Genomic DNA, 16,558 nt, shown 5'->3' on the forward strand with positions numbered 1-16,558 from the left:
AATTGTGTAGTTATATTCGTAAATCGCTCTGTCCAGTAGTTCTATGAATGTGTTGTTTGTACGTTCACTTTTCAAGCATCGCATGATTTCTGTCAGGGTAGAATGAAAACGTTCGACCTGGCCATTCACTGTACTGGCGTACGGTGGGGCTCTATAAATTTTTATTCCTAACTGGTCTTGTAACATAAAGGTTATCGTTGCTGAGTTTAGCGATGGTTCGTTGTCAAATACAACCATTTTTGGGACGCCGTACGAGAAAATGAGTTTTCTTAAGGGCTCTTTAATGTCCTCAATTGCTCTGGATTTAATCAGCTTACCTTGGGCGTATTTTGAGAACTTATCTATGGCCGTAAGGACAAGTTGTTTCTCAGTCCTGTAAATGTCAATATGGATAATTTCTCCGGGGTATGTCGGTATTGGAGTTTCTTTTAATTCAGGTTTCGGCGGGTGCCTATCATACTTATTTTCTTTACATACTGTACATTGTTTAACTATGTTATTAATTTTTTTGTTCATGCTGGGAAAATAAAATCTTTCCAGAATTTGTGCCCTGTTCTCTTTGCTGTTTCTGTGGGCTCTCGTATGTGTGCTAATAATTATTTCCTCTTGTCGCTGTTCGTTTTTTACATCTTCGACTTGGAGATTCGTGAATCTAATACGATATTTCGCAAAGTGAAGTGGGTAAATTTCTTGAATTTTTCCCATTAATGCTTCTGGAGCCTTAATGCCATTTATTACTGATGGGTTTAGATATTTTTTCAGGGTTGAAACTATTTGATTTGCGCTGTACTCTGTTTCTGATATAGAGTGTCTGTGTACAGTCGGAAACACGATTTCGAATTTGTATGGAGCTGTTAGGTTTGAATCGAAAATAATTTGATTTTTAAAGACATTTATTGGAGCTTCGACACTATAAATGAGATTGTGTGATGAGCTGTCATCACTATGTGTCATTTCAGACATTGAATTGATGGGCGATTGCGCTGGCAATCTCGAGAGGGCGTCAGCTACAACATTACTTTTCCCTGGTTTGTAGAACAATTCATAGTCGTATTCCTCTAGGATAGCTTTCCATCGCTTCATCTTGTTGTTATTGTTTTTATTACTTAAAGCGTAGGTGAGAGGTTGATGGTCAGTGAAAATTTTGACCTTAGCTGCACCATATAGAAAATTCCTAAGGGAGTTAAGGGCCCAAATTATGGCGAGCATTTCTTTTTCATTTGCCGCATAATGCTTAACGTCCGTGATATAAAAGTGATTGGTTTATCCTTTTGTGAGAGAACTGCACCTAGAGCAAACTCTGATGCGTCGGTTGTTAGCTCAAAATGTTCCTCATAGTTCGGATAAGATAGCAATAAATCGCTTGACACTAAAGAATTTTTTAGTTTTTTAAATGCTTCCACTGCTTCCTCGTTAAGTTCTACAGAGACTTTGGAAGATTGCCGTTTTGACACATGACCTTCTTCTCCTCTTAGGAGGGAGGTAAGTGGTTTCGCTAACTTGGCATAGTCCCTTATAAAGCGGCGATAATAGCCGGAAAGGCCTAGAAAAGACCGAAGTTCCTTAAGAGTTCGTGGCTGTGGGAAGTTTGCTATCGCTTCAACTTTTTTTGGGTTAGTTTTAATACCTGCCTGCGATATTACGAATCCTAGAAACTCAACTTCTTGTTTGAAAAAATGACACTTGTCCAATTGAATTTTCATATTGGCGTCTTCTAGGGTCCTAAAAACATTTTCGATATCCCTGATGTGATCTTCTTCGGATTTACTGTAGATGACTATGTCATCGATGTAGACGTAGCATGTTCTGCCTATAAAATCACGAAGGATATCGTCAAGTGCACGCTGAAAGATCGACGGCGCGTTCTTCAGACCGAATGGTAGACGTGTGAATTCGTATTTTCCGTTATTTATTGAAAAAGCTGTCTTTTCGATATCCGTACTTTTGAGCGGGATTTGATGGAATCCGCTTTTAAGATCTAAAACAGAGAAATATTTACTATTTCCCAATTTTGCAAGAACATCCGATATTTCCGGAATGGGATATCTGTCTGAAATTGTAACAGAATTTAATTTCCTGTAATCTATTACCATTCGAAATTGTTTGTTTCCTTGGGAGTCAGGTTTTTTGTCGACAATCCATACAGGAGAATTGTATGGTGATCGTGACGGGCGTATGATTCCGTCATTTAACAATTTTTCAACTTGGCTCTCAACTTCACGTTTTAATGAGGCTGGATAGGGATAGAATTTAGTGTACACGGGGGAGTCAGTTGATGTACGAATTTCTCCTACTACTTTCGTAGTATAGGTAAGTTTCTCGTCTGGTTCCGAGAAAAGTTTGGGAAATTTGATGACCAAATCTTCCATGACTCTTTGCTGATCACTGCTGATTTGTTCGTCTTGCAGCTTAATTGTGTTCACACTTTGGCTCAATAATTGCCTAAGATTAATCTTAGTTTTTTGCCTAATTATCATACAATTTTTGCTAGTGTAGATGACTGCGTCTAAAGCTTTTAAACTATCGTTACCTAAGATTCCGTGAAATGATTTAAGAGTGGGCATTAAGAAAAATTTAAGTTTATCATTTTGACCGAAAAGATTTATGTAAGTATGGGAATTTATTTGAACATTTCCCGCTACAGATTTCGCGTAGAAAGGAAACTTGTTGGGGATTACTTTTTTAACAAGATTAGGCTGAATATAATTTTTACTTGAACCGGTATCAACAAGAATTTTAAGAATTTCACCGCTCTTCGTTCGACATTCGAAATATGGGAGCGAAGAGCTCGTCATCCTAAAAAATGAATATCGAATAGTTCTCTGTCTAATTCCTCGTCAAATTCTTCGTCCAAATTATCGTCTTGATCCGGGGCAGTATCGTAATATCCTGCTGCCGCTTGATAGTAAGCCTCTTCCTCATCGATTACGTCGTCATGGTAGGCATTATCCTCACGTTCGGTATCAATGTGATAATTTCGTTGCACTTTAAAAGGTTGAATATTTTGCTGAGAAGGTGGATTCATTGGTCGTTTGCCTAAAAACTGTTGTTGGGTCGGCCTATTGGCGTAGTTCACCTGTTGGGAACGAATGCTTCTGTCGACATCCATCGGCACTGGTGGTTTTGGTGCTGTTGGACGCTGTGGTGGTTGTCTTGGTTGCATATTGGGAATTTGATCAACCACATTATTGTTTGGTTTCGCAGTGAATGGGTTTTGGGGGCGAGGGATGTAGGCTAGTTGTGGGAAAAATGGTTGTTTGTTTCTATGTGTATTATTTTTTGGTGGCAAGGAGGTTGGTGGATATTGATAATTTCTCCTTGTGGGTTGGCTATTGAAATTTTGTGCGTGGTTGGTACGAAATTTCTGATTTTCTAGTTTGAGGCATAAGTGGAGTGCCTGAGGAAGATCGGCTGGTTCTCTCATACCAAGCAATCTTGGTAGATCGCCATTAAGACCTCTTATGAAGGTATCGAGTGCCTTACCTCGGTATGTTTGTGTTAGTAAGTCGAGGGCTTCGCCTCCTACGTCAAGACCGCCTAGTTTGTTTAGGATGAGTGACAGATGCGAGTACACAGCTTGATAGAATTCTTGTACTGTCGAGTTTCCTTGAATTAGTCCAGTCATTTGGTATTCAAGTGTCGACACGTCTCTCTTGTCCGCGTAATGTAAGGTCAAGCATTTGGAGATTGCTGACCAATCTAAAGGTGTGTTATAGGATTCTAGGGCAATGTCTGCGTTTCCTACTATCTTATTCCTAATAATGTTAAGAATACCATAATATTTCGGTGTACCTTTAAAGCGTTCATAAATTTTCAAAATTCTATCTACGCTTTTCTTCCAGGAATTGAATTCTCCTGGTTTGCCTGAGAATTCCCTAAGACATTTAACTACGTCTGGTATTTTGTCCAGATCCCCTAAATTTCCTAAGTGCTGTTCATCAATTGTCTGGTCCACAGCATTTGCGTGGAAAGCATTAGGATTCAGTGATGCCTGTAGCATTCTAGGTACCTGACTATTAATTATTTCTGAAATAACCGTCCGAAGTTCACCTAAATTAAATTGTCCGAGAGTATCACCACGAGATAAATTAGGAGGGTTAGGATCGGAGTTCGAGGGTGGGACATTTAGAACCGCAGGTCGTACTAAGGTATTAGGATTCGACATTTTTTAGAATTAAAATTTATTAAATTTTACAAGAGTAAATTAGTCTCTTAGTCTCAACAACAAAAATTAAATATTATTTTCCAAATAAGTGTATTAAAACGCAGCTTTTTGCTTACTTTTGTGCTTTGTTTAAATTTATCACCAAAACTTTATTCACAATTTGTAAGTGACGGATTTTTGTTACTTAGATTTGTCAACAGAGCTTTTATAAATAGTTCATGTTCATTTATAAAGTGAATGTATTTTTTATTAAATTGATAATAAATCCTATGGATTTTTATGTTTCTTTGTTTTTCATATATTAGGGTAAGGAAAAAAAATTTAATTATTAATTTGTTTTAAATAGTAAGTATCAAATACAATTCAATTTTTTTTAAATCCTATGGATTGTGTTCTCTTTTGTTTTTATTATATTTTTGACAATAGGTAGTGAATACAATGTTATTATATTGGTAATTAGATTTTATTTTGTAATATTAGCAGATAATTAATCGATTCGTATTTTTCCTTTAATTTTTTTATATTTGCTTTATTCTTTTTTGTGTTTATTTAAAGTAAACAATTAAATTGATATCAATCCTATGGATTTTACTTTTTCTTTTAATTGCTAAATTTCTGATTTTTTTTCTTTTACAGATTTTTGTTTTTCTTATTCTTTTTTGTGCTTAAAAAATTTTAATGACTTACAATAGTATTGTTGATGGCTTCATTTCCAGCGTTTCTTTGGTGACTTTTTCCAGCGTTCCGTCTTCTTGGTTGTCCTTTGGGAAACCCACTTTCCGTCTACTTTAGATTTACTGGTTCCTTCTTATCAATGGCTGTTGATTGTTATTTACTCCACTATGTGAATTTTTTAATTTATGTTTGTATTTTTCTTCTCTATGTAAGTCTTTAAGTCTTTATGTTTTTAAGTTTAAGTTTTTTTTTCTTTTATTATGTGATTTTCTCTCTACTATGTAGATTTTTGTTTTTCTTTATAATGTTTTATGTCCATTTACTTTTGACAAGGTTTTTTTTTAATTAATAATTTATATTAATTAATAAAAAAACGTAAAACTAATTGTAAGTAGAGCTTATTATACACATCATAAAAGAATGTAAAAATTGTGCAATTCTGTCTCTAGGATTTTCAATAAACACTCCTGATGAAGTTGGAAAGAACCAACGAAACGTTGAGTAAAATATGAAATAAATTAGTTTTATTTAATTCATAAAAAGACCATCTGACCAAAGAGCCCAGTTGAACAACTATAATAATAAAAAATTAAAACGTACGGTCACAATACTTATTAAAACATCGGAGGGCCCGCCGAATAAAAAAGAGTACGAGCAGAGGGAATACTAGAGACACATCAAAATGAAGGATTTCTTCGAGCACATAAAATACAAACATGGTTTGGAAACAACAGCAACATTAAAAAAATATTGCAACACAATAGAACGGTTAGCAAAACAGACACAAAGATCAAAGTTTTTACAACAATGTAGAAGATTTGGTATATTACCATCACACATCTCAAACTCCACGAAAAATATCAAAGCTTTATTTAAGCTCCAAAAAACAAAAACAGAAGCAGAGAAAGCAGAGTATAATTTTCAATGCAAGATTTTGAACATAGAAATAAAAGAGACACACACAAATATAAGGACAACAAAGAAAGATTTAGAGAAAATAGAAAAGGAAATGGGAAATACACTGAACGAAACAGAACTGACAGAATTCAAGAAAAATCAATGGAACAGATATAGACATATAAAACAAAAAACAAAATCAACACATACATCCAAATTGGAACGGTTAAGGAGCAACCAGTTCAATAAATTAGGATTTAAGTACAACAATGACTGGTTTATAAACAACACGGATGTAAAATTTACGAGAGAAAACAAATGGATCCTTTCGATGGGGAAGAAATTTGCGTTACCGGTAAACAAGTATAATTTCGCTCCAATACCATTGATAGCTGACATTGAACAGTGGATACAAACAAAAAAGGATGAAACAGAAAAAGAAATATTAAGATCAAAAATTGCAGGCAGAATTTCTAATTATAAACGAAGGCTAAATAATAATGAACGAGAGAAATTCATTAGAGCAATATATGAAGAAACTCGAAAGTACATCAGACAATATAAGGACGAAATAATGATTACTACAGCGGATAAAGGCAACAAAACCGTTATCATGTACAAGGATGAATACACCAGAAAAATGACACTACTTCTAGAGGATAAATCTACTTATAGAAGAATTAGGGAAAATCCTACTGAAAAACTACAAAAGAAAAACAACAACTTAATAAAAGACCTGCACAAGAACAATTGGATAACAAAGTGGGAGAAAATAAAATTAACAACAAATGCCGCTGAAGCTCCAGAATTGTATGGCCTTCCGAAGATCCACAAAGAAGGTACTCCACTAAGGCCAATATCATCGTCGCTTAAAGTTCCTTGCTACAACTTAGCACAACATATTGGACAAATTATTAAAAACGCAACTTCGCCCATCTATAACATAAAGAACTCCGGACAATTAAAAGGAAAATTAGAAAATATAAAGTTGGATAAGGACGATATTTTAGTTTCTTTTGACGTGGTATCATTATTTACTAATATACCTACACACTTAGCAATAAGGAATATACTTGACAAATGGGAAACCTTGCAGAACCATACGACGATTCCAAAAAGGAAATTTCTGGAACTACTCCAATTTTGTCTAATAGACAACAACTATTTCACATTTAAGGAAACAATTTACCATCAAACATATGGTATGCCAATGGGCAATCCCCTTTCACCAACGATAGCAGATATCGTACTGGACAAATTATTAGATGACGTCACTAATGAACTAAAACATAGTAATATTGAATTCAAAATTCTAGTGAAATATGTGGATGATATTTTCGCAATTATTAAAAAACCACACCTAGAAACAATATTGAAGCTATTAAATTCATACCACAACAAAATTAAATTTACAGTTGAAATAGAAGAAGATAACAGATTGCCCTATTTAGATATGACGATCATCAGAGATAATAATAAAATTATAACCGATTGGTATACGAAAAAAACGGCATCAGGACGAATGATAAGTTATTTTTCTACTCAACCAAAATCAATGAAAATCAACACGGCGAAAAACCTAATAAAGAAAGTAGTTTACCTGAGTGACAAGTCATTCATGGAAAACAATATACAAAAAGTTACAAATATTTTACTGAAGAATAATTTCCCAATCGCCACAATAAAATCAATAATTAAAAACTGTACGGAAAAAGAGAATCCAAGATGTCTTCAAGAACCGAAAAAAACTTTTTACAGTGTACCATACATACCGCAACTGACCGATTCTAATATACTAAAAAGCATAATAAACGACAATACAACAACAATAGCTTACAAGTCCAATGAAACACTGCGTGCAATATTTTCAAGAGAAAAGAAAAAGACAAAAAAACTAAAACAAAACAATGTGGTATATGAAGTTACATGTATAGGCAAAGAAGGGGAGAAGTGTAACAAAGTTTATGTGGGTACCACTCGCAGAATGCTTGCCGTTAGAATGAGTGAACATGAAGCAGACATAAACAAAGGAAAACAAAGCACAGCTTTGGCACAACATGTAAAAGAGTATGGCCACATTGCAGATTTGAAGAATGTAAAAATATTGGACAAAGAGAAGATCGAAAATAAGAGATATACACTAGAGAGCCTACGTATACAAGAGAGAATAAAAACTTGCATTAACACAAAGGAGGATAAAGACAATACAAAGCTACATTATTCAGTTGCAATAGTTTAAAGTGTTCAGTTCTGTGATATTAGTATAAGGGGTTTCGCTGCAATAATTTTACTTATTATTATTAATTATTATTAAAATGTGTGTCGTGATGTCCAGTTTTATATTAATTAATAAAAAAACGTAAAACTAATTGTAAGTAGAGCTTATTATACACATCATAAAAGAATGTAAAAATTGTGCAATTCTGTCTCTAGGATTTTCAAAAAACACTCCTGATGAAGTTGGAAAGAACCAACGAAACGTTGAGTAAAATATGAAATAAATTAGTTTTATTTAATTCATAAAAAGACCATCTGACCAAAGAGCCCAGTTGAACAACTATAATAATAAAGGTTTTTTTTGTTTTTCACATTTATTGTTTGATTTTTTTTTTCTCCACTATGTGGATTTTTATTTTTCTTTATTATATTTGACAAAGTTCAACTTGTTTTATTTTCACTTTCACAAGTCTTTCGTTTTCGTCGCGGGTAAAGCGGCTTGCGATTCTACACAACCCTTTTTCCGAAGATACTCGGGGGCCTGACCTTTACAACTTAAATTTATCACGACAGTTTTTTCACGGGATTGTACGCGGTGATCTACGATTTTCACTCGCGACACTTTTTTTATTCGCTCGGGCGCCAGTTATGATGGTTGGGTCTTTGAATAGAAAAAAAATAATTTCTTAGAGTCGCCTGGACTCTTTCAATTTCCCAACCAAAAAATAAAAAACTTTTCACTTTAGTTGACGACGCGTCGAGCGCCGGACTACTCATTTATTGGATGAATAAAAATGAAGTGTACTTAGCTACAGTTCATTACTTAAAACTATGGCTTACAAATATTAATCAAAATGCTTATTAATTAATTTTACATTTTTTACTTTATTTCTTGTTAAATCGAACTCTGCAGTATTAATACAAAAAAATGAAATATTGCAAATGGCTTTGTTTGCATTTTCCTATGAATTTGGGTTATCGACTTGATTTTATTATTAATTCAAATTTTACTGACAATGTGGAATTGAATTCGGAAAGAAATGAAAAAAGGGTTCGAATTACAAGTTAGTGAACCTTTATTGTGTCAATGCACTTGCAGCTACTGTATTTGCATTTCAAAATGCAAACAAAGTACTTTTTCTTTTGGTATTAATAACCTATGTGCCGTTAACTTATATATATATATATATATATATATATATATATATATATATATATATATATATATATATATATATATATATATATATATATATATATATATATATATATATATATATATATATATATATATATATATATATATATATATATATATATATATATATATATATATATATATGTAGGTCATCGACTTTCTGTGGCCTTAAACATTGGAAGTTAGGTTGGACAATTTGCCGAATTGCCTTTGAATTTGGAGTTAATGTTTGAAAAACTATTTTTTCTTGTTTCTTTGAGAAACGGTTTATTATTGCCAAAAGTAGAAACAAAAGAATGAATATTGAAAAATTGATGTATTTTATAAAAAAGTCTGATTTAATTTCGTGTATTTTCTTAGTGTTATTAATATGAACGTAGTTCAACATTTCCAAAGATAAGAGATTTACGAATTCGTTTTCAATTGGGATTTGTTGAATTGATGGTGGAGAAACTTCCATATGGGGAGCTTCCAAATTTCTGTAAAGTTTGTTATTTATTTTAACAGTTACGTTGTGGAATTTGATCAAATATGTTCCACTAATAGTTTCATTGTTAATTGTTCCATTAAAGTCGTTAAGTAATATCACACCGGGAGATATAATTTCTACGTTTGGTATATGATATCCTTGGGACATCGTGCATGATGAATTTCTACCACTCAGGAGCGGCGGGATGCAATTATCTTTGGATATATTAACTAGTTGGTTCAATTTACAAATCTTTACGTCATTTATTTTAGGGCATGCATTTAAGATTCCATATATTTCATTATTATTCTTCATTATTTCTTTATATTTAGCATTTACAATTTTGCCATTTATTTTTACGGGTTTCAAAATTACATCAGTGTAAATTGCTCATAAGGGGTAAAACAATTACATACATTATTTTCTTTTTATTATATAATACCTTTACATTTGATAATTCAAGTGCTTGTTCTACAGATGAAAATGAAAATTTGTCTTCAACTAATTTGTTCAATGTTTCTTTAATTTCTTCTTTATTTAAGAGGACCGAATTTATTACATTTTGTTTTGCCCATTCTATGGCATACCTTATATTAATTAGTTCCTCTTTGACAAATCTTAACTTAATTTGTAAGCTGATGGCAGCCTCGTTAATTAACTGATTGTTCTTTTTTATAGAATTATTTATTTTATTCGTAATGTCTGCTAAATTTCTTAATCTTTCCGTAATAATTCATTTATCAAGACTTGTTGATTAATATTTTTTAATGATTCATTTAGCGTATTTGTTATTAATTCATAATCGTCGTGACCAGGGGATCCTGCGATGTATTTCCATGCAGTTCCAAGTATATTAATACTTATCTTATTTCTAGTCTGATCTGTTGGTGTTAAAAGTTCAAAAATATCACGAACTTGGGATAATTCATAGAGTAGGAGTGGGTAAAAGGGATTGGAATTGGGGATGGTGGTTTCAATTTCGGTCCGTATGTTATCTGTCAAATTCCAGTATCGGTCTAATTCCACTATGTGGATTATCTTGAAAGTACCGTTCTGGACTCTTCCTTGTCCGTCATTAATTGCCACGAGATGCGATAGTGTGTGATTAAACACTTTTAGTTCGCTGGCGAAAGATGAATAGAGGGTCAAGAGTATTCTATAAAATGAGAGAGATAAAATGAGGAAGGGAGGTAAACTTAACTTTTTATATTACTTTTGTGGACAACTCTTCCTGACTCAGTAATAATTGTTGTGGAATGATTTTCCTTAACAACTTCTTTTCTAAATGTTGGTGACAATTTCGTTCCTAAACGCATATTGTTTCTAACATAAATTGTGTCTCCTGGCTGGTATTGTCTTATTGGTTCTCGATTTTTATTATGATTTTTAAGATCGATCGCCTGTTTGTCTCTTAGTCTTTGTATGTTATCCTGTCGAGCTTTTTCGTACGTTTCGGGGTTTGTGCTAACTCGTCGTCCGAAAAACCCTTCCAAGTGGTCTCTGTCCTGTCGTACTGTGAATGGTATAGTTGTATTCATAAGTCGCCCTGTCTAGGAGTTGACGAAATGTGTAATTTGTGCGTTGACTTTTCAAGCAGCGCATAATTTCTGTCAATGTAGAATGGAAGCGTTCTACCTGGCCGTTTACAGTACTTGTGTAGGGTGGGGCTTTATATATTTTTATCCCTAGCGTATCCTGTAGCATAAATGTTATTGTTTCTGAATTAAAGGATGGTTCATTATCGAATACTACTATTTTTGGCACACCATATCAGAAAATTAGTTTTCTTATAGGCTCTCTAACGTCTTCAATAGCCCTTGATTTAATGAGCTTGCATTGGGCGTATTTCGAAAATTTATCCAATGCTGTAAGGACAAGGTGATTTTCCGTTCTATAAATATCAATATGGAGGATTTCTCCGGGGTATGTAGGAATTGGAGTTTCTTTAAGTACGGGTTTTGGCGGGTGCCTATCGTACTTATTTTCCTTACAAACTGTGCATTGCTTCACTATGCCATTAATCTTGTGGTTCACACGGGGAAAATAAAAAATTTCAAGAATTTGTGCCTAATTTTCCTTTCCATTTCTGTGAGCTCTTCTAAGTGTGCTAATGATTATTTCTTCCTGTTGTTGTTCGTTTTTCACATCTTCCACTTGGAGGTTTGTGAACCTTATTCGATATTTTGAGAAGTGGTCCTGGTAAATTTCCTGGATTTTTCCCATCAGTGCTTCAGGAGCCTTAATGCCATTTATTACTGAAGGGTTAAGGTATTTTTATACCCTCCATCATAGGATGGGGGTATATTAACTTTGTCATTCCGTTTGTAACACATCGAAATATTGCTCTAAGACCCCATAAAGTATATATATTCTGGGTCGTGGTGAAATTCTGAGTCGATCTAAGCATGTCCGTCCGTCCGTCTGTTGAAATCACGCTAACTTCACGCTATCGACTTGAAACTTGGCACAAGTAGTTGTTATCGATGTAGGTCGGATGGTATTGAAAATGGGCCATATCGGTCCACTTTTACGTATAGCCCCCATATAAGGGGACCCTCAGATTTGGCTTGTGGAGCCTCTAACAGAAGCATATTTCATCCGATCCGGCTGAAATTTGGTATATGGTGTTGGTATATGGTCTCTAACAACCATGCAAAAATTGGTCCATATCGGTCTTTAATTATATATAGCCCCCATATAAACAGATCCCCAGATTTGGCTTGTGGAGCCTCTAAGAGAAGCATATTTCATCCGATCCGGCTGAAATTTGGTACTTGGTGTTGGTATATGGTCTCTAACAATCATGCAAAAATTGGTCCACATCGGTCCATAATTATATATAGCCCCCATATAAACCGATCCCCAGATTTGGCTTGCGGAGCCTTTAAGAGAAGCAAATTTCATCCGATCCGGCTGAAATTTGGTACATGATGTTGGTATATGGTCTCTAACAACCATGCAAAAATTGGTCCACATCGGTCCATAATTATATATAGACCCCATATAAACCGATCCCCAGATTTGGCTTGCGAAGCCTCAAAGAGGAGCAAATTGCATCCGATCCGGCTGAAATTTGGTACATCGTATTGGTATATGGTCTCTAACAACCGTGCAAAAATTGGTCCACATCGGTCCATAATTATATATGGCGCCCATATAAACCGATCCCCAGATTTGGGTTGCGGAGCCTCAAAGAAAAGCAAATTTCATCCGATCCGCCTGAAATTTGGTACATGGTGTTAGTATATGATATTTAACAACCGTGCCAGAATTGGTCCATATCGGTCCATAATTTTATATAGCCCCCATATAAAACATTCTCCAGATTTGACCTCCGGAGCCTCTTGGAGGAGCAAAATTCATCCGATCCGGTTCAAATTAGGCATGGTCGCTAACAACCATACCAAAATTGGTCCAATCACACAAAAATTGGTCCATATCGGTTCATAATCATGGTTGCCACTAGAGCCAAAAATAATCTACCAAAATTTTATTTCTATAGAAAATTTTGTCAAAATTTTATTTCTATAGAAAATTTTGTCAAAATTTTATTTCTAGAGGAAATTTTGTTAAAATTTTATTCGGTTCATAATAAAATTTTCATCATTGTCAAAATTTTGTCAAAATTTTATTTCTATAGAAAATTTTGTCCAAATTTTATTCGGTTCATAATCATGGTTGCCACTCGAGCCAAAAATAATATACCAAGATTTTATTTCTATAGAAAATTTTGTCAAAAGTTTATTTCTATAGAAAATTTTGTTAAAATTTTATTTCTGTAGAAATTTTTTTCAAAATTTTCTTTCTATAGAAAATTTTGTCAAAAATTTTTTTTTTTCTATAGAAAATTTTGTCAAAAAATTTTTTTTTCTATAGAAAATTTTGTGAAAATTTTATTTCTATAGAAAATTTTGTTAAAATTTTATTTCTGTAGAAAATTTTGTCAAAATGTTATGTCTACTTTGTCAAACTGAATTATATACGTATTGTATCGATCGTTTTTGATTTAATATATACCACGTATGGACTTACATACAATTTAGAAGATGGTGTTAGGAGGTTTTAAGATACCTTGCCATCGGCAAGCGTTACCGCAACTTAAGTAATTCGATTGTGGATGGCAGTGTTTAGATGAAGTTTCTACGCAATCCATGATGGAGGGTACATAAGCTTCGGCCTGGCCGAACTTACGGCCGTATATACTTGTTTAAGGTTGAAACTAGTTAATTTGGGATATACACTACTTTTGAAATTAGGTGTCTATGTACGGTCGGAAAAACTATTTCAAATTTATATTGGGATGGCAACGTGGAGTCGAAAATTATTTGATTTTTAAAAACATTTATAGGAGTTTCTACGCTATAAATGAGATTGTGAGAAGAACTGTCATCGCTGTGTGTCATTTCAGACATTGAATTAATTGGTGATTGTGCTGGTACTCTTGAAAGGGCGTCAGCTACCACATTACTTTTCCCTGGCTTATAGAATAATTCATAATCATATTCTTCTAGTATAGCCTTCCATCGTTTCATCTTATTGTTGTTGTTTTTGTTGCTTAGAGCATAGGTTAGAGGCTGATGGTCGGTAAACATTTTGACTTTCACTGCGCCATATAGAAAATTTAGAAGCGAATTTAGTGCCCAACTGATGGCAAGCATTTCTTTCTCATTCGCTGCGTAATGTTCTTCAGTCTTGCTTGGTGTTCTTGAAATGAAAGTGATTGGTTTATCCTTTTGCGAGAGGACTGCACCAAGAGCGAACTCTGACGCATCAGTAGTTAGCTCAAAACATTCTTCATAGTTTGGGTAGGATAGCAATAAATCTTCTGATACCAAGGAGCTCTTTATTTTGTTAAAGACTTCTATTGCCTCTTCGTTTAAGTCTACAATGACTTTCGAAGACTGTCTTTTAGATACATGACCTTCTTCTCCTCTGAGAAGCGACGTGAGAGGTTTCGCTAATTTAGCATAGTCTCTTATGAAGCGGCGATAATAGCCGGATAAACCTAAGAAGGATCGAAGCTCTTTCAGAGTTCGGGGTTGTGGGAAATTTGTTATAGCCTCGACTTTTTTTGGGTTGGTCTTAATACCTGCCTGTGATACTACAAATCCCAGAAATTCTACCTCTTCCTTGAAGAAATGACATTTATCCAGTTGGATTTTCATGTTAGCATCTTCTAAAGTCTTAAATACGTTTTCGATATCTCTAATATGATCTTCTTCAGATTTGCTATAAATGACTATGTCATCGATGTACACATAGCATGTCCTTCCTATAAAACCACGAAGAATATCGTCAAGCGCGTGTTAAAATATTGACGGCGCGTTTTTCAAACCGAACGGTAAACGAGTGAACTCGTATTTGCCGTTGTTTATAGAAAATGCAGTCTTTTCTATTTCAGAGTTTTTGAGCGGGATTTGATGAAATCCGCTTTTGAGATCTAACACCGAAAAATATTTACTGTTCCCTAATTTCGCCAATACGTCCGATATTTCCGGAATGGGATACCTGTCTGAAATCGTCACAGTATTCAATTTCCTATAGTCTATCACCATTCGAAATTGTTTGTTTCCCTGAGAGTCGGGTTTCTTATTGACGATCCATACTGGAGAATTGTATGGCGACCTCGACGGTTGTATGATTCCGTCATTTAACAATTTTTCGACTTGATTCTCGACTTCCTGCTTTAATAAAGCTGGATAGGGATACAATTTTGTATAAACTGGGGAGTCGGTTGATGTACGAATTTCTCCTATTACTTTCGTGGTGCAGGTCAATTTTTCATCTGGCTCTGAGAAAAGTGAGGGAAATTTGGAGACCAAGGTTTGCATAATTTCTTTCTGTTTACTATTTATTTGTTCGTCTTGCAGCTTAATCGAATTTACGCTTTGGCTGAGGAGTTGCTTGATTTGAATTGTTTTCTTGTCACGAATGACCATACAGTTTTTACTTGTATAAATGACTGCGTCTAATGCTTTCATACTGTCGTTATCTAAAATTCCATGAAATGATTTAAGAGTGGGCATTAAGAAAAATTTAAGATTATCACTTTGACCAAAAAGATTAATATACGTATGTGAATCTATTTGAACGTTTCCTGCTACAGACTTTGCATAGAATGGAAACTTATTGGGAATTACTTTTTTTACAAGATTTGGTTGGATATTATTTTTGCTTGAGACGGTATCAATAAGGATTTTGAGTATTTCGCCGCTCTTCGTTCGACATTCAAAATATGGGAGCGTCATTCTAAAAAAATGAATATCGTCAAATTCTTCATCTAAATTGTCGATTTCTTCTTCTTCATGGGTCATTTCATAGTGTTCTTGTGCCGTCTGATAGTAATCCTCTTTCTCATCATATATGTTACCATAGTAGGAGCTATCATTGGTTCCAATGTGAAAGTTGCGTTGGACCTTAAGAGGTTGAACATTCCGTTGAGAGGGTGGATTCATTGGTCTTTTACCTAAGAACTTATGTTGCGTTGGCCTATTAGCATAGTTAACTTGTTGAGAACGGATACTCCTATCAACATCCATTGGCTCTGGGGGCTTTGGTGCGGATGGACGCGGGGGTGGTTGTCTGTGCTGATTACTAAGAATTTGGTTGCTTCCGTTATTGTTCGCTCTTACGGTAAACGGATTTTGTGGGCGTGGAATGTAGGCTAGTTCTGGATAAAATGGTTGTCTGTTTCTATAAGCGTTGTTTCCTCGGGGCAAAGGAGGTTTTGGGTATTGAAAGTTATTCCTTGTAGGTTGGCTATTGAAATTTTGAGCGTGGTTCGTACGAAATTTTTGATTTTCCAATTTAAGGCATAGATGCAGAGCTTGCGGCAAGTCGGCCGGTTCTCTCAGCCTAACAATCTTGGGAGATCTCCATTAAGGCCTCTTATGAATGTGTCGAGCGCCTTACCTCGATATGTTTGCGTTAGTAAATT

At 34.4% G+C, this 16,558-nt stretch overlaps 1 protein-coding gene across 1 annotated transcript; it reads left to right on the forward strand.

Moving 5' to 3' along the window:
• The first annotated feature begins 5,522 nt into the window (after positions 1–5,522).
• LOC142230905 (uncharacterized) lies at positions 5,523–7,976 on the forward strand. Its single transcript, XM_075301523.1, has one exon. The coding sequence runs from the start codon at positions 5,523–5,525 to the stop codon at positions 7,974–7,976; it is 2,454 nt and encodes an 817-aa protein (XP_075157638.1).
• Positions 7,977–16,558: the final 8,582 nt, after the last annotated feature.

This window comes from Haematobia irritans, chromosome 3 (genome assembly GCF_050003625.1).
Source record: "Haematobia irritans isolate KBUSLIRL chromosome 3, ASM5000362v1, whole genome shotgun sequence".
NCBI classification, from domain to species: domain Eukaryota; kingdom Metazoa; phylum Arthropoda; class Insecta; order Diptera; family Muscidae; genus Haematobia; species Haematobia irritans.